At 38.8% G+C, this 18,934-nt stretch overlaps 1 protein-coding gene across 1 annotated transcript in view; it reads left to right on the forward strand.

Moving 5' to 3' along the window:
* Window positions 1-12,961: 12,961 nt before the first annotated feature.
* ubl3a (ubiquitin-like 3a) overlaps window positions 12,962-18,934 on the forward strand; it is a 33,543-nt gene continuing 27,570 nt past the window's right edge. Inside the window, exon 1 of the mRNA XM_054626517.1 lies at window positions 12,962-13,681. Within this exon, the coding sequence (XP_054482492.1) occupies window positions 13,655-13,681 (27 nt within the window). The 5' untranslated portion in view covers window positions 12,962-13,654. The remainder of the gene's footprint in view (window positions 13,682-18,934) is intronic.

Consider the following 18,934-nt stretch of genomic DNA (forward strand, 5'->3'; position numbering starts at 1 on the left):
TTTTTGTTGGCTGTCAAATTAAGCCTTTGTTTATATGTGTGGCACCTAATTGTCCTTTGCCATACGCCAATTTAGTTCAACCTCCATCTCCTTCACATCGGCCTTCACTGACCAGCAGCAATTAGATGTGTATTTGTCATGTGCACATGTCATTCTTTCCACCTGCCTGTCACCTGCTATTGGCACCATGATCTAGTCCACAACCTTTACATTCAGCGGCTCACTACTAGATTATAACTATGTTTTTAAAGTTGTTATTCATATTATGATTAATACCAAACAAAAGAGAGAATCGTATTCCTATTCCTGGAAACTGTAGTTGTCAATGCTGTATTTATGAGCTTAAAATGTATTGATGCTGATAACATGTGATTCTTTACCTTTAACAATATATTGTATTACAGTTTAATTGATCCATGTATTAACATCTATAATATTGTTTCGGGTGCCACTTACTCAGACCACCTTAACAAATACTTTTAATTCAAAGTTGAAATCAAAATATATGGTAATCTAATTTATGTCTTCAATAGAAAAAATACATTTAAGCTACAGTGCCAAATAACCTTTCCTTTGCTTTAATCTTTATTTTTTTGTACATCTTTTATGTTACTCTTATCTGCTTTTGTTATTTCTGTTTGCACTGTCTTGTTGTCTGATGTCCACGGTCGCTTCCTCCCTGCCCTATACATAAACACTGAGCACTACTATTGTATGTATTTTACCATGATGTTTAAATAAGAAGTCAAATGAAAAGAAAAAGTAACTGGCATTTCCCTGCATTTTTGAACACGTCATCATCAGCCTAATCTTCCAGGCAGTCACTTGAGCTGTTTGGTTCTCATTCTGGGTTTCATTTCCAATTTCGATAATTGGACTGGGAATTGGCTGCCCTGCTTCCCTTTTCCTTTACCCATCTAATCTTTTTTTTACATGTTCATTTGTCTTCTATTGATTTTGAAATATTTTGCATGTGACAATCTAAGTTTTCTTTGTGTTTATCAATTAGTGACTGAAAAATAAATTCTCAGTTGTTTGAGATTAGTTTCCCTTGTGATTAGTTGATGCAGCCTGTGGCTCTAGTATTAGAAAATATGTTAATTTATGTTGAGAATTTGCCCGACAAAGGTCCATGAAAGACATGGAATGCAATGTTTCATCTCCCACATGTGGGTACGAAAATGTGCATTAGACAAAACCTAGTTCTGCCTAGCTGAGACATTCGTCACTCAATTGCAGAAATTCTCAGTTTGTAAGCGTAGAGCCCAGATGTCTGACACCAGACCAAAGCACTGTGATGATCAGTCGCCCCCTGAGAAACCAGACCTGATGATAGTAATTTATACTCAACAGCAAATCTGTGGAAAACAACCACTTTTCTAAACCGGCATTTTGCACAGCCAGGAGTCTGCAGGCAGCATGAGAAGCACATCATAACCCTGCGTCTATCGAGGGTGTGTTCACTGAAGGGAGCATATCAAGCCTCTGCAGAAGACTGGCAGAATGGTCTGATTAATTGCTTTTTTTCTTTTTCTGGATAAGAGAAGAGACATCCCATAAGGATGGTGATTCAGTGGGCTTTTTTCTTTCTTATCTTTTTTTCTCTTCTATGGGGAGTTCGTGTCATAACATTGTGTGTTTTATTTCATGATGATAAGGTGTGTATGCATGTGTGTGGTACCAATGTTAAAACAAATCTTATGTTAACAGTATAGTTTTTAGGGTGTGAAGTATGTTGGAAATTTATATTTTATATAAAGAAAATGGTGAAAAAATTGAAATGTGTAGTTTTGACCCACTATAATTCAATATCTTTCTTTATACACTGTGTTAAATAACAGGTTTAGCTTGGTAGTTATACACATGATGTAAGTGTAGTCATTCACTAAAATAGTGGACTCACAGTATATATCTACTTTACTTATTTTAAGTGTGGTATATTTCAGTAGAAATGGGTAAACAGGACTGAGCTGTGATCTCTGTGCTTATGTAAATTGAAATGTTTGATTTATCTTGTGGGGACACAAACCTACTTGCACAGTCACATTACTGAGACCAACCCTCTCCTGGGGATACATCCTGAACATGATTAATGTTGCAAACTGGTAATAGCTGTTCAGCAGGGGGGTTACATGTTGTAAGATTAAAAGTATGCTGTTAGGATATTAAGTTTAATGTTAGAATTAGGCCGGTAGCGCATACGGTTAGGTTAAGTCTCCAGGAAAATAATGTAAGTCAGTATAATGTTCCCAAAAGTCATGAAAACACTGCTGTGTGTGGGTTTGTGTGTGTGTGCCATCAGTATCTTCACTTAAAAAAGCATTTTAGTCATTACTGCTGGCTGCTTCTGAAACGTGATTCAATGTGATTCAAAGTGACGGACCAATCAGGTGCCTTTCTGAGTACCAGCCTACCTCTGCACCAATGACGTGAGGGCTGATTTCCTCAGGCCTGGAGCATGAGGGTCAAAGCTGTCTGAGTAGACTGACTTTAAAGAGAAACCACATTTATTATTTCACAGTGTCTGGCATGAGGAGTTATTTTTATAGAGTGAACATGATCTTATTGAAGCAGCATTTTAAAGATGGTTTGCACCACCATTTCATCCTGGCTATATACTTTTATAAAACCTCTTCCTCCACTGGGTGGCGCTGTTTCAAAGGAAGAGGCTACCTTGTGTTTACGTACACCTTACTTATCATAGTCACAGCCTCTCTGGGAATTTTACAACCACCTCATTAGAGTAATGTGAAGGTCTCACTAATCTTATGTAAAGATTCATTCAGAAGCAGTGTATAAGTACTCATATAAATTATGTCATTGTGTGTAAGTTGCTGCTCTTCTGTTTTCACAATTATATCCTTCAACAGGTGTAACAATTCAGCGTACTTAATCACTTTATAGGCTCCTCAAAAAGTCCAGGAAGTTTAACAGAGAAGGTTTCTAAGTGGGAGACAAGTGCATCTATGCATCTATGTCTGTAAATGTGAAAGACAGCGCTGGAGCATTTGTTCGCATGTTCTTGAGCTCTTAAGTGTGCAAAAAGTAGGCGGCACATGGAACAACATGGACTAACAGCACATGGAACAACATTATTCATAGTGTGCCTTCTGGGGAAGGAAGGTAAAAAAATAACAGAATATTATGTTGAGGAAAAATCCACCCTAATACAGAATTGACATACAAATGAGTGACAGATTTGTCACCGTTCATAGAATAAAGAAGTGGACCCCACCATGTCAGGAAAGATTTTGTGTTTAGTGCTAATCAGCAAATGTGAGCATGCTGACAGGCTAAACCAAGATGGTGAACATGGTAACTTTCATCCTGCATGTTAGCATGTTGACATTAGCCTTTAGCTCTTTATATACAGTCTTAGCTCTTTATGTGCAGCCTTACAGACCGCTGGCATTGAGATTGACTCTTAGTCTTGTAGAACCTTCTTAATTGTGAGAATGAGCATGTTTCAACCAACCAGGAAAATACAAACTAATTAAATAAAACCCTACAAAGTATGAATGTGCAAGCTCATTCTTTATGTCTAAAAATATACAGTATGTGGCTCTGACTTGGGACACAGATATTCTTCTAATCAAATTGTTAAGTTAAGCTAAAAGTTAAGTGTTAAGTTAGAACTGGCCTGCCCTAAATACACTTTTTGTTGACAAATATTCATGCTTGATCAACAAATTAATTAAAAAATCTGTTAGACGTATTCAAGTATTCTGTTATTGGTATGACAATACTCACTCTCTGCTATATCTGACGGTGTGTTATAAATAAAGTGTTGGCTCTTTCTGTTTTTTGTTTATACTCTATGCTCCCAATATTCATTATCAGTATATAGTTAAAATAATAACAATTATCATCAGTTTCTTGCACTGTGCCTTCATGAATCTGTTCTTCTGCGTGAATGCCCTCTCTATAGATCTAAACTCTGACAAAGGTTGTACTCCATTAGCCACGAATCTATTCAACCTCAAGCAAGCTTCAGCAGACCTGGATTGATAGGTTTAGATATGTACAGAGAAAATAATTACATTCTGCAGAAGTTGGCACAATGAAACATCTAATAAAACATGCATTTATTCCAGGATCAAAGGTGTACAGTACAGCCTCATGCTTAAAATCTGTCAAAGGAGCAAACAAATAGTAACATTATTTGTGTAGGTTTTCAGTTATATGCCAAGATGAAAAGTGACAACGTGGCTGACATTTGACGATACACGCTGTGAATATAATGGGGGTGCTGTGATTAGCACTGACAACTAGAAAACAGACTGGAAAAATTGAAAAAAATAAGAAATGCGTTCTAAACAGCAGCGTTAAACATCCGTTTATTGATCCCCAATCAATAACTTTGATCTGTTACATTCTCTACTGAGTCTCTCCATCAGTTTGTATTTTTCAGACGAACAAATCAAGCTTGGGATGAAACTGAAATGTCAAAGGAGTAGCTCAGTATTGTTTTAATATTCAGAGATGAACCATCAGAGATTACATTAGCTGAAAGATGTGCAGGAAGAAAAAGAGGGAGAAAAACAGGATGTGAATAAAACACAAACAAAAAAAACAGGTACGAGTGGAATAGCTTTGGTTTGCTGCTTCCTCATTGTGTGGAGCACGTGAATAAGGCAATCAGGTCATCAACACATTACAGGTCTGATTACACTGATTATACTGCAATCACAGAGTCAATACAAGAATATTTCCCAGTTGGGAGTTGCACATTTCTCAAGCCTAGCACTTTAACAGACTGAACAAATAAGCCATCATGCTAACCAGGGCTAATGTTTCCATCTTTAGGTAAACTTATCACTTCTCAGACAAACCCAAAAAGGGTTTGTCTGTTTGCCTTAACAGATAAATCCTTCAAACAACAATTAAAATATAAACATTGCAAAGACTTTACATACATTAAACCTGCATTAAGGTCTGTAACAGGTTAAAAGATAAAGATAGACACTAAAGCCTACAGATCACCGTGTAAAAGTTAACCACCACTTTTCCAAACGAGCGAGAAGACAAAGTAATTAAGGAACAACACTGTTCCTGTAAACCCCTACCGGGTCGGCCTTCATTTACTGTTGCAATAATCAGAAAGCAAAAGCGGCATGTATACATTGTAGTATAACTTCGGTAGCTAGCATAGCATAGAAGTGCTAACACTAGTTAATGATGTGCCAACGTTCTCTGATAAGGTTAGCGGCACAGGTTTTTGTGTAGAAACGTTTTAGAAATGTACATCTCCTTCCAACCTCTCCTGGTAACAAGTATCACTACTTCAAAAACATGTATTAAAACCTGCCTGAAAATGAAAATATATGTGTTTGAGAGGAGGGACAAAGGGTTAATTAGTGCAAAGCTCTGAAGCTCTGCGCAGCTGTGAAGCTTTTAGCTCTCATAAAACTAAGCTACCTGCCAGGCTCCAAACAGGAGGTGGATAAACTTAGCGACTAGCTGCTGAACAGTTCTTATGACAGTGCATACAGAATGCATATACAGTAATGTGTGATTGTCACAATGATAGATACATTTACTGTCACAATGATAACTGAATTATAAAATCTGGTTCATTATATAAACTAATGTGCAGCCTTTTGGTGTCTGATAAGCCCTTAAACTTGTGGATTTACTCCTCCAACTTGGATAATGTTTTTTACTGTTTCACCACCACGTGAAAAAACAAGTCAGCTTCTCTTTTAACACAGGGCTGTTTCTGGTTTATTAACTTCATACCAGGCTGAGAAGGAGTGTTTCATTTAACTTCACTTGTTAAATTTGACTGTTGTGTTTCTGAGCACAGCCAGCTTCTGTTATGTTGCTCTTTAAAGATGCGCTAAGGGATTTTGTTGTAGCAGTCAAGAAAAACCCAACTTTCCTCCAAGTTCACTGATGATGTTTTGAAACTTTTCACAGTTTAGTTTTAAACCCTGCAAAGTGAGCTGGATGCATGATTGAGGATTTAGGCACTTTCACAAAATCAAAGCATGTACTTTGAAAGGGGGTATTATGAGTATATTTGTGCCTGTGGGTTTTTTATTATCAGACTCGATAAACCTCTTTTATTTAGGATTATTGGATGCAGAATTTTGGCACATTCCTTAATGGATTGGTTATCAGCTAAAATCGTCATAGTGATTAAAATTTACAGCCTGATTGGATATTAGTAAAAAGCCATTATTATAACAGTAACCCAATATTAAGGACACACTGGCAACGTAGTTTCACTATAGGATCGAATACAATGAGATGAACACCTCTACGCTGCCATTACACTACCTCATGTCAATTATTAGATTTACAAAGTGAATGTCACGGTTTTCCGACACGTAACTAAGTGGTTTTGGAGACTAAACCTAACGTTTGCTTTGTTGCCTAAACCTAACTGTATGTAGTTATTTTTAGCCCAACCATGATGTCTTACCTTAACCTAACTAACTGGTTTTGTTGCCTAACTTTGGTTTTGTAACGTGGAACACTAAAACATGTATGTCCCTCTACACAAAACCAATAGATTGCATTTCATGAAAATTTGAAAAACTGTCATGAGACTGTGTTATATAATTTACTGAAGAAAGGCATTGATGTGAATATTTAATGTAAAATAGTGCGTGCACCTTTTCAATAAATATTCCAGGTCGTTCCCTTTACTGATTTACAGCTGCTTGACTGCTGTAACATTTCCTGGACTTTTTCTTTCTTGTGCGATGAGGAAGCAGTCATTTGATTCAGGGTCAAGTTAAAAAAAAAAGTACCTCTGGTAAAAACGCTGAATCACTCTCGGCCACTGGTGCCTAATCAACTTTCTGTGTGTGTTAGTGCACACAGAGACACATCCGCTCTTGACTTTAAGCCAGTGAATTTCAGCTGACAGAAACCAAAGCAGGAAGTGCGGCGCCGACACACACACCCGTCCCCAGAGACAACTTATTGAAGGGGATTTTAGATAACTCACTGTAAGAATTATGTTTGTGTCTATAAGTATTGAAGTATATTTCACATCACATCACATCGCAGGTGTACAAGCTTTTGTATGTTGTTGTTCGATTTGTGAAATGCTGAATGGAACCCTCCTTGTGTCACCCTTCAAATTATGCTTTTGTAAGTCAGGCTTGGTTGTTTTTATTTTCAGCTTTTGCAAAAATTGCCATGATCCGTGAATGTGAGAATCTTCTTTTCTGTGGTATCACAAAGCTATGTGGTTACGTGACAAAAGGTTCTCATACCTGCCTAGTCACCATGATCGAGGGAGGAAAAAAGAGGAAGAACAAAAGAGGGGGGAGGTGAAGAAGGAAGTGGAGGCCGACTACGGCAAGCAGAGGTTTGTTCTGCCTGCAGCTCGCTGGAAAAATGTGTGTGCCAATAATATCTGACTAAAACTACTGACGTGAAAAATGTTCAGATAATAATCAAAACAATAGACACTATGATTATGTCAAGTAGGCAGGATGGGTGATAAACAGGTTAAATGTGTTCCTGATGTCATATGACATTAGGAAGGCACTTAACCTGTTAAAATAATAACAAGTGACCTACCTTTGTGTGAACAGAAACAGCCTTACAGGACAAACAGACAAAAGGTTGTTAAGAGCTAGTTCCTGTAGTCTAGGCTGAACAAAACATCCCTAAGACATATTGTTCAAACAGTAACAGAGAGACACACACACACACAAACACACACACAAAATGCTAAATAACTCCCACATACACTCAGGTAAACAGGAGAGAACTGGAGGCATCTACTCTCTCAGATGCAGGTAGATACAAAATACAAACACTGAGAATGTTCTTTATTCCCCTTCTGTGGCAGACAGATGGCAAAAAACATCAGATGATGACAAATTGTTTTCACAGCAGAGGGAGGGGGGGAGGGCTTTATCTATTAGTGTTCAAATATGGTTTCTCTTCTAGCATATCGTCTAACAAACCACCAACTGCACTCGACACTGGTTCAAAATACAAACACCCAAACGCAGTAACTTGAGATCTCAGAAACAACCTTTAATTTAGATTTAGCCTCCAGAAAAAAAAAAAAGTCTATCCGAGGGCTCTCAGGACAAATCCCTGTGTATATTTACCACTGAGTGTGTTAGACAGGTAGGCAGATTAGAGGAGCACCCACCTCCTCCTGATCCCCCACAACAACAGTTCGTTATAGATAAGCCCAGGCTTAGGCTGTCTCTTAAATAAATCTGAGCCAAATCCAACTCTGGTTTAGACTGGTGCTTTTGAGAGGAACATGATCCTGCGTAATAGAGGCAGCTCTTTGAGGATTGGTGACATTGTACCAGAGCTGCCAGTCACAGAAAAGAATGAGTTCATGGGAGCTGTTGAAGAGAATGACAGGAGAGGGAATTTCAAATGCAGGCTATAGATGAATCCAGGGGCTCATTCACAGTTCAGTGAAATTATGGGAGGTTGGACTCCCCTAGTTTAGGAATCCCTCCTCACTTGCTCTCCCTGAGGTTTCTTCCTCCCCCCTGTTAAAGGCGTGACATATGTTGTACAGATATTTGGCTATACAAATAAAATTGAACTGAATTGAATTAAAAAAAAGTGAAATGAGCAATGTGAATTAATAATAATAATAATAGCAATAATATGTTTTATTTGTACAGAAATTGTATTGAGGGGGTGACAAAAATAATATTGCACATTTAAAACCCAAACTGCGTGGTTGTTTAACACTTAAGGAAAGTGAGATTTTGTTTATAATATAGGTGACTTTACTCTTTCGGATTAAGACTGCCAGTGTTCTCATTGTTGATCTCTCTCAGTCAGGGTCTGATGGCCACGAAGGACAGGAAGGGGACTTAAAACAATGCTGTGGTTATGGCCTGGAAATAATATCGCTCGCACCTCCCCTGGGAGAGCTGAATTGAATCGTCCTGCTAGTCAGGGGATGTGAAGCGTTGTGCTGGGTGTTGCGTTGCGTCGCTGGCTTACAACACCAGCCTTTCTGCTTGCTGTGAGATCTTAGAATAGCTGTTTTGTAGCGACACAGCGTACAAGTGGATCCTGTATACCTGTAAAAACAACTTTAACCATGCCCTTTGACCTTTCAAACACAGAAACTTGAGAGAACCTTTCTATTTATATATAAAACAGTTCAATTAGAAAATAATGACGATTTAATAAGTATGTTGTTGCTGCCCTACTTGGTACGAGCCAAACATCAAAGAATTACCTTAATTTGGAAAACACAGCCAACAAAAACTGATTCACACCTTTTGTGTGTTTGTGCAGGCATGCTTTTGTGTGTGTGTGTGTGTGTGTTTGTGTGTGTGTCCAACGCACTACCCCCTCCTCACTCTCCCTGTATGGTGGGGGAGATTAGGTAGTTAATCCAGTAGATCTCAGAGAAAAGCCACTCCTGATGCCACAATGGATTTCACTCAGTCCACCAGAGAGAGGACAGACCTGCTGCCGATACGCATCTCGACCTCTGACGGAAACAGGGCCCACACACACACACACACACACACACACACACACACACACACACACACACACACACACACACACACACACACACACACACACACACACACACACATATAACCACACATGCACACCCATCCATACACAAGGCAGAGCACTTCACCAAGGACAGGATATTATATTACATATGTATTAGATGCATGCTATAAATAACATCACAACCATATTGAACTTATATTATGAAACTGTCACGCCTTTTTCCCCACTCTTTATGATCATTCTTACTCTATACTGTGTGTAATCCGTGTAAGACTTACTATATTGTATGAAATATATGTAATACTTACCATATTTTATGTAATGTATATGTAATACTTACTACATATCTTATACATTACACTGTGCAATAATAGTTTCTTCTGTCTGTAAATATAATATTTCAGTTATTGTTGTTTTTCTACTGTTTCTTATTGCTTATTTATAATACTTGTTTTTTTATTTTCATTTTTTATTTTTATCTTGTCTTTCTTCTACTATGTCTCTTGCACTTTACTCTATGCTGCTGTAAGCCTGCAAATGTCCCCGCTGCGGGACTAATAAAGGATTATCTTATCTTATCTTATCTTATATATCCAGTAAAACCAGTTATTCACACCCAAAAGTCTCTCAGGGTGTTTAACAAAGGCCATTATTGTATTGTTTCAGCTCTGCAGGACATTCTTCACACTCCATGGCAGCACATGTAATCCTAGATACTGATTTTGTTATTTATTGATTAAGTTAATACAGAGGGGTGAACAGCCTTTTCTCCTTTGTCATTGATCAATGGACCAACTGTCACCATGCATGCCTGTTAATATAACTGTAAACAGACCCTTTTGAGTGCTACTGTGAATCACAGAAGTTCAAAGACTTTAAATTCAGATCTAGCAGTGCTGTTCTGCAGCTGAGCTCGATCTTTAACCTTCCCAGACCCGACAGGTAATTTAGAGTTTTCAAGGTGGACAATAAAGTATCATGTTGTTATTCGTTAGAAAAAGCTTGTTTGAGACTTTTCTACAACCGCAAAAAAGACACTTAGGATTAATTCTTGTGTTTGGATGATAATAAACATTAACAACAGTCTGTCATGAATTTCTTATTTTCGCAGAAAGGAATTGATTATCCACACCCCTTCAAAAATACAGATATATAAATACAGCAATATAATATCCTGTCCTAAGCCTCTTTTTACAAGAAAAAAACCAAAAACTTCTCCATGCTTGTTTCTCAGGTGTGTGTGTGTGTGTGTGTGTGTGTGTGTGTGTGTGTGTGTGTGTGTGTGTGTGTGTGTGTGTGTGTGTGTGTGTGCAGTCATTCCTCCACCTAAGCTGCCCTCTATCCCACTCATGCTCCCACTACTTACTGCACTCTCTTCCTTGTTCAACCACCCATCTGGGGACTGCCGCCATGTTCTTGAAGGGGCTAAATCAAGCAGCACGTTGAGAAACACTACACCCGGATATAAAGTAATTCTGACTTCAAAATAAAACATACATTTGAAGTGGAACATCGAAATGAATTTAAAACACGATCACATCTATCAATAGTGTATCGAACATTTTGGAATAAAGAACATTTTCAATTGAAAATGAATTAGTCTTTATGTTTTGGATAGTTGTTAAGTCCACCTTGACCAACTACACCATTAAATACAGCTTACATGTTAGTACATCAATGATAATGATTGAATAATATGATAATGTAACTCTGACAGGGCGACTCTGCATGCTTAAACTTTTGATACTTTAAGTTAATTTTGGTACGCAATAATTCTGTTCCTTTCCTTATGTAATTAAAATTTTTGAAGTAGGACTCCTACTTGTAATGGTGTCACAACCTGGCTCCTGGGCCATGACAAACATGAGAGACTCATGCCAATGATTTAACAAAAGTAAGGCTGTGAGTGTGAATATCAGTGTAAATCATTAATGTAAGGTGTGCATGAGGGATGAGGTGGTGAGTGTTGTAAGGTGCACACAAGGAACCAAAAGAAAACTGAGGTAACGCTGCTGAAGGCCTGCAGGAGAGAAGAAGATTGTAAGAGTGAGGGTGAGCAGACCGGTATTATAATAGAGAGTAACAGCTACTTTCATTTCAGCAAATGATCTGAATACTTCCTCCAACACTGCGAGGCTGTCAGTCACACGTGAGCCAAGTATTTAGCATTTTGCTTCTTCTCTTCATGAAGAAAATGCTGGTTTAAGATAATGTGATCATTTAAAAAATCTAACTCCTGAATATTTGTATAGTATGTGTATTTATTGTCTGTGTCTGTGTAGTTGAGCTGCTGCAACACTCCAATTTCCCCCATGGGGATCAATAAAGGAATATAATATTTTAAATATTTTACTTTTGAGGATGTAGAGTTGGTTGAATGCAACCCCATTTCCCCAAACCTTACTTCTCTTCTATTTATGTGCCCCCTACTTTTTTGGCATTCTCTACCATTATGAGAAGCATGAAAACCAATTTCATCATGTGATTTGCTTAGGCTGATATTAGTACTTGCAGGGAGTAGCATTCTTTATAATATATATGTGATGAACTCTGTATTATATCATAGCTTTGTATATGTCTTACTATTACCATTACTTGTACCTATATTTTTTGCCTACTGCAACTGCTGCACATGTTCATGGTGTCCATACTGTAAAGGTTATATATTTCAAACAGTTCAAACTGTCCACAATGCATTTCTTAGGGTATTCATATCCACCCCTTACTTTTTGTTCTAGGCCTATTCTATTTATCGTATACATATGCCTACTCTGCTCTTTCATGTTTTTTTGCACTTGTGGTCAGTAGGCATACTTGTACTCTGTGAAGTGACTGTAAGGTTAAATCTAATCAATAAAAAAACGCTGTATTGTTGTCAGAGGTTCTGAAACTGCACGTCCGTCCTCGTAATACTAATAATACTACTGTTTTTTATTGCTCATTTGCTTATTTATAATACTTATTTTTGATCTTGTTTATTTTACTATGTCTCTTGTTTGCACTATCCTCTATGCTGCTGTAATCCTGTAAATTTCCCCACTGCAGGACTAATAAAGGATTATCTTATCTTATCTGATCTTATATTCAAGGCCTATTCTTTTTATCGTATACATATGCCTACTCTGCTCTTTCATGTTTTTTTGCACTTGTGGTCAGTAGGCATACTTGTACTGTGTGAAGTGACTGTAAGGTTAAATCTAATCAATAAAAAAACGCTGTATTGTTGTCAGAGGTTCTGAAACTGCACGTCTGTCCTCGTAATAAAGTAATAATAATAATACTACTGTTTGTTATTGCTCATTTGCTTATTTATAATAATTATTTTTGATCTTGTTTGCACTATCCTCCATGCAGAGGTTCTGAAACCGCACGTACGTCCTTGTAATAAAGTAATAAAATCACCAAACAAAAACCCGTTTTATTTTGTAACACACTGTCGGAAGTCCCGTGTTTGTTTCCTTCGCGTCATTGACGCTGGTGTGTGGAGGCAGGCTGACAGCTGAACGGGTCGTAAAGGTTCAGCAACGCAGTCTGAAACATTAACAACAATCATAACAAACTCACGTTTTTAGAGAAAAAGGGTCCGACGCATTCCTCCGCGAGACTCGTCTCTTGTACCGACCGGACGCGTTTAAGTTTATCAGAGGACGGTAATCGGTAACCTTGCGGATATTTTTTGTTCTTTTTTTTTTTTTTTTTTTTTTTTTTTTTTTTCTCAACCAAGAGAGAAAAAAAGATCCGTGTCCGGATGTGCCAGCAGTGTTTGGTGTGTCCTCGCATGGCGTAGACAAACCTTTTTCTAAAGCAGGGTATTCTTCATGTTTGCAGGGTCGCAGGAGGCCCTCGGGTCGACGCTTTGTCCCGCTAACATTAACCATAAATGTCCCATCAATTTGAGTGGAAAATGATCAACGGAGTGATTGTGCAATAGAGAGGTATAGAGGCGTCGTTAACACATCCTGACTCCCTCAGTGTCTGTGGCTGTGGAGAGAGAGAGAGAGAGAGAGAGAGAGTCACCGGGATTACGTTGTGTGTCTTTTTTTTTGTTGCTCCCTGAACAACCACGTTTGTTTGAGCTCTCAGAGAGGAGACGACGAGAGGAACTATTTGGCTCCTTTGGCTCCCGTGTGACTCCGCGTGAACACCTCCGAGGCTCGGGTACACCTTCACGATGTCGGGCAGCACCCCAGCGGACATGGTGAGAGCATTTCACACTCAACCATTGACTTCCATTTATTCCCCCGGGGGAGGGGGGGTTGAGAGTGTTTCTTCAAGTGCTACGTATGGTTTCATTTATTTGATCTGAGAACATTTTGATTATGAACTCTTAACTCAACATCAAAAGTTTGGTTTGTGGATCCAAAGTGCAACATTAATTGGAAACTGGCAGTTTAACTTAATTCTTATCAGTGTTTTGCAAGTTTTTACCTTCTTAACTTAAACTCGTTTATACCTTTTTTATATTCTGACCATTTTTTACATGTACAGTACCAGTCAAAAGTTTGGACGCACCTTCTCATTCAATGGTTTTTCTTTATTTTTATTTTTATTTTTTTTCTACATTGTAGATTAATATTGAAGACATCCAAACTATGAAGGAACACATGTGGAATTATGTCGTAAACAAACAAATGCTCAAAAAACCCAGAATATGTTTTATATTTTATATTTTTCAAAGTAGTTGAATGCGAAGGTGTGTCCAAACTTTTGACTGGTACTGTATGTATTTATTGTATGATGGATTGTTCCTATAGTTCCAGGAAGCCACTGGCTCCCATTGATTTCTTCTTCAAGTATGAAACAATATAAGCACACTACGGACTGAGTCACATCATCGTGACACTCAGACATTTAAGTCCCGGATAGGTTTGAAAGTTTCCATTGAATTGCATCAGTATGTCAATGGAAGTCTGACGAAAATGAATGCAGACTTGATGTTCATTTGAGATGAAACGGTGACTTTAATTATATGAACAAGTTGAATGGGGAGATTTATTGTCAGTTTTGGTAACTAAGTAGCCATTTATCAAGCAAGCATTATCTGGCTACAGCTTTGTAGATGTGAGGATTTGCTGATTTCTCTGTTTTATATTACCGTAAATAAGAACGCATTTGGTTCCAGACTGCTGACATCAACAGAGCTTTGGGAAATTGTGATGGGCTTCTGTCAGTATTATTATTTCATTTATGGACTAAATGAGTAATTGGAAAAGTAACGGACAATTATATCAGGAAAAAAAGGAAAAAGAAGTTAGTCCCTGATGCTCACTGCGATGGATTACAAAACTTCCGTGAACCTCCATCATCACAGGAAGTAAGGCTTGAAAGCAGCCGAGCAGAGGTCTAGGTGCTCTGCTGCTGCTCTAAAGTGCACAGTGACCGGTAATTTCATTGCTTACTACGCCCCCATTATGTCACACCCACTGATGTAGTGGTGCTTTTAAAAGAAGGCTAAACTATGACCTCCAATCTGTGGGCGCCATCAGGTGACTTTATCAGTTTACCCCCCCCCCCACCCTCCCAAGACACCATCCCCTTTATGACTTATTTTAGATTACTGACGGTGGTGTGTGTGTTATGAACGCTCATCATAAAGATTTATGTCAGCATCTCGCGGGTAAGCTATTCCACAAATTGAAAGGCGCGTAAAATGGGTTTAATTCGGCTCACCCTGTCTGAGACGTGACATTTCCGCCTCTTGTCTGTCATCTTTGCTGCCGGTGCGCTCTAAGAATAATTCCAGGTCTATGTATAGAAAGGATAAACCACGTAATGTGCCCCTCTACGCAGAGAGATCAGCTAACCCAGCTGTGCCTGTACTCCTGCGCTCCGAGTCTGTGATCCCCTGAACAGCAGGTCCATTATGTTGTTGGGATAATGCTGTGCTGAAGTTAGAGGTGAGCCGGCCTCTGCGTATGTGTGGTCCAGTCACAGCTAAAGCATCTAAGTATAGCACATCACAAAGAATTTCTGTGGATTATGAGTTGAATTGTTCACTCGCTGACCTCTTATGACTGTTAGCTTAATCTAAAATAAACGTTTATAGAAGGTCTTAAGTCACGTCACTATCTGTTTGTGTGGGGGGCTTCGTGTTATGACCTTTATTCGCAGTATTATGGCTCAGTTTACAGTCCTTATGGTGTTTTTATTGTGTATTATAAGATTATCATTCATCCAGAGAAGTTTGGTAGACGCCTCGAGCCACCTTAAAGAAGTGTCTTTAAGCAACACACTGAATCCCTGCCAGCTGGTTTATAGCTCATCTTTGTGCTCAGGGAATTTCCCTGTGGGGGAAGTATCGCATTATGATCGCATCATTTATCGCCATAAAGTTCAACGGTAAAGTAATAATATTTCCAACTGCTGACTCTCAAGCATTGTTTTATATTGGCTTTTATTCCTGCCAGAGATGCTGCCTCAGCTTCATGTTATTAACGTGCCGGGAGCAGAAACATAAAGGTCAAATTCTGCACCTATGGAAGAAAACGTTTCAGGATTCCTGCCAGTGAGAAATCTTCGTATAGCTCAATCTATACATCAAACTAGCTCTTTCCCCAAGGAAATTTGGGGAAATATCAACTGTATGGATTTCACTCTATGTCTAACTATGTGGTAGAAATCCGCAGTCGATGAACTCTTCGTTTTTCCCACCAACTCTCACTCAGTCTGGGGAATGAGCAAGTGTATCCACACTCATAAAGGCTGTGTGGAGTGGGAGCGAGAGTAGGAGGAGAGGAGAACGCCGGTGCCAAACATTGTGGGTGAATGAATCTGAGAGAAAGGAGAAGGAGTAGTCGTGCCTCTTGAGAATGGAGGATGGGATTTTTTTTTTCCCGTCTTGAAAAGGGTGAGGGGGCAGAGGGATAGGAAGAGCGAAGGATGGGGTGGAGGGGGCTTATTGCCTCGCTCCTTGTAGACTTCAGAAGTGCTGACGGAGCCTAAAATGGTTCCCATGGCAACAGTGGGACGCTTTGATCTGAAGTCTGGATGCCAGTGTGAGTATGTGGAAGGATTGGGCCTGGGTGTGCACTGCAGCTATGTGTCTGTAACAACGGGTTGACAAGGGAGTAGAACAGTGCAGGAGCAGCAGAAGAATAAAGCAGCTCAGCTCAGATAAGAGCCGCTGAATAAATACACTCCAGGAAAAAAAAGACTGAGAGTCCCACGGAGCTGAGAGTGGATGTCAAACATTACCGCTTTCGATACGTCCCAGCGAGGCAGACAATACGGAGGAGAGCTAGATGTAGACACAAACACACAATAGGGAAGTACATGACGGCTCCACTTTATCACAAGAGTTTATCAGTTGTACCTATTCCCTTTATTAATGTGAACCTGGTTCCAGATCTTGAAATCACTGCCCACATGTCACATTTTCCATCAGCCTTTCATAAAAGTCTTGTGTCGTGATAATTGACAGCTGTTTCCCTTGGAAAACATTATTAATTACTTGCAAGTATTTCAAAGTAATATTGCCAAAAATGAAATGGTTTCCAGCTTCTCAAATGTGAATAAACTGAATACTTTTTTATTTTTGGACTTCTGGTCCAACAAAACAAGTCATTTGAAGATGTCTCCTTGGACTTTGGGAACTTATTACAAGTTTTTTTTATAATTTTCTGAAACAAGAACTCTTCAGAACAAACTGTCTTTGTTCTTATAACTGATTCATAAAACATTAGTTATTAACTTAACCATTAGTGGAGCCAAAGCCCAGAGTAGTAACTACATGACTGTATGACTTCTACTTCTGTTCGTAAGTGTTTACTTAAGTTGTGCAGGCACACATCTGATACTGATATGGTATGAAGAATTAAACACTGTTACAACACGTACACACTCATGACCTCTCTGTGGGTAGTATTCAAGCAAGCACCCTGTCATTTGTGCAGTGGTGAGTATGTTGTAATCTGTGTTGGAGGTGGCAATCACAGCCCTAATGTTTACCCAGACCAGGAGGTACAATAGAACAAGTTAACCCTTCAAATGACCGGTGAAATTTTATATATGAATTTTCTTGCACGTCGTATCTTTATAATAAATATTTCAGTTTTTAGACCCTCATCATTCATTAATTTAGTCAAGCTGCACCTGCACCTCATGAGGTCTATGGGATCAACTATTATTGTCGGAAAATGCTGCTGATGTCCTTTTAACGGAAACATTCTTAATAAAGTTAGTATAACTTAAGTAAGAAAAAATATGGCGACTTTGTAGGTTGTTATTTAGGGCTGCGACTAATGATTATTTTTAAACCTAGATAATCATTTAGTCTGTAAAATGTCAGATCATTTAAAAAATAATAGCTGTTACAAATTCCTAAAACGTAAGATATTCAGTTTAGCATCGTGGAAATCGAAAAGAAACCAGCAAAAATTCCCAATAGATAAGCTATAACCAGCGATTTTCCTATAAATTAATCAACATTTCTATTAATAACATTGATTAACATTACTAAACATCTACTCTGAATACAGTTTTTTCGTGTTACTGAACCAGTATGTGGCTTAAAGCTAGTTACCTCTGCTTCTCTGTGTGTGACTAATTATAATTATAGTGCTTTGATAGCAGTTTATAGTTCATTCCCACATTGTTAAAGAGTCCCCTTGGGGACACACCCACAAACAGACACACACAAAGGAGTCAAAGGCTGGGGTTGGGGTCGGAGGTCAGCGGTGTGTTTGTTGCGTATGAAAGAAAAATGGGTGGGGAATCCTTGCTGCTGAAAACAGCACACCCTGTCCCTCCTCCCAGCTTCAGCTTAGCTCAGCACTTATGACATGGAGTAGCCGAATACGGAGAGAGGTCAGCAGGCGGGTCTTCAGCCTCGGGCCGGAGCTGCTAAAGGGGCTTTGATTGACACATTCAGTGGGAGAAAGAACACTTTTGAATCCCGACAATTGGATGAAGAAGCGTGTCAGGGAATATGTGTGCAGTTGCAGATGCCATGTGTCGCAAGTCTGAGTCACAGATCAGGATTACATCACCCCCGCCTGGGTGCAGGAGTTGATATATATCGACTCTGACATTGTCACATGTAGGCCTCTGAGTGCAACGGAAAGTTCTAACAGCAGTACTGAAGGTGCTGTTGTGCCCGATTATACATATTAATTTCAAGCATTTCAGGAAACTGATGACTCAGAGTTGAAACGCTGACGGATTGTGTAATGCAGCTGCTGAAATATCTGTTCTACTTAACAGGAGTTGGTGAATAATAATAGATAAATGAATGGATGTTTAACATACTTTGATTGGCTGTGAGACTGTGTTTTGTCCCTGTAAGAAGGAATACAAAGAATATACAATTTGTATTGTCAGTTGCTTGTATTATAAAGCATTAGCATTTTGTCAATGTGTATGTCCTGCAGCCTTCTGTGATTATCAATTAAATTGTATTGATGCATGTCTGCAACCACAACAGGAAGTCCCATTGAGAACCTCTCATTCATGG

Source organism: Anoplopoma fimbria, chromosome 24 (genome assembly GCF_027596085.1).
Source record: "Anoplopoma fimbria isolate UVic2021 breed Golden Eagle Sablefish chromosome 24, Afim_UVic_2022, whole genome shotgun sequence".
Taxonomy (NCBI): Eukaryota; Metazoa; Chordata; class Actinopteri; order Perciformes; family Anoplopomatidae; genus Anoplopoma; species Anoplopoma fimbria.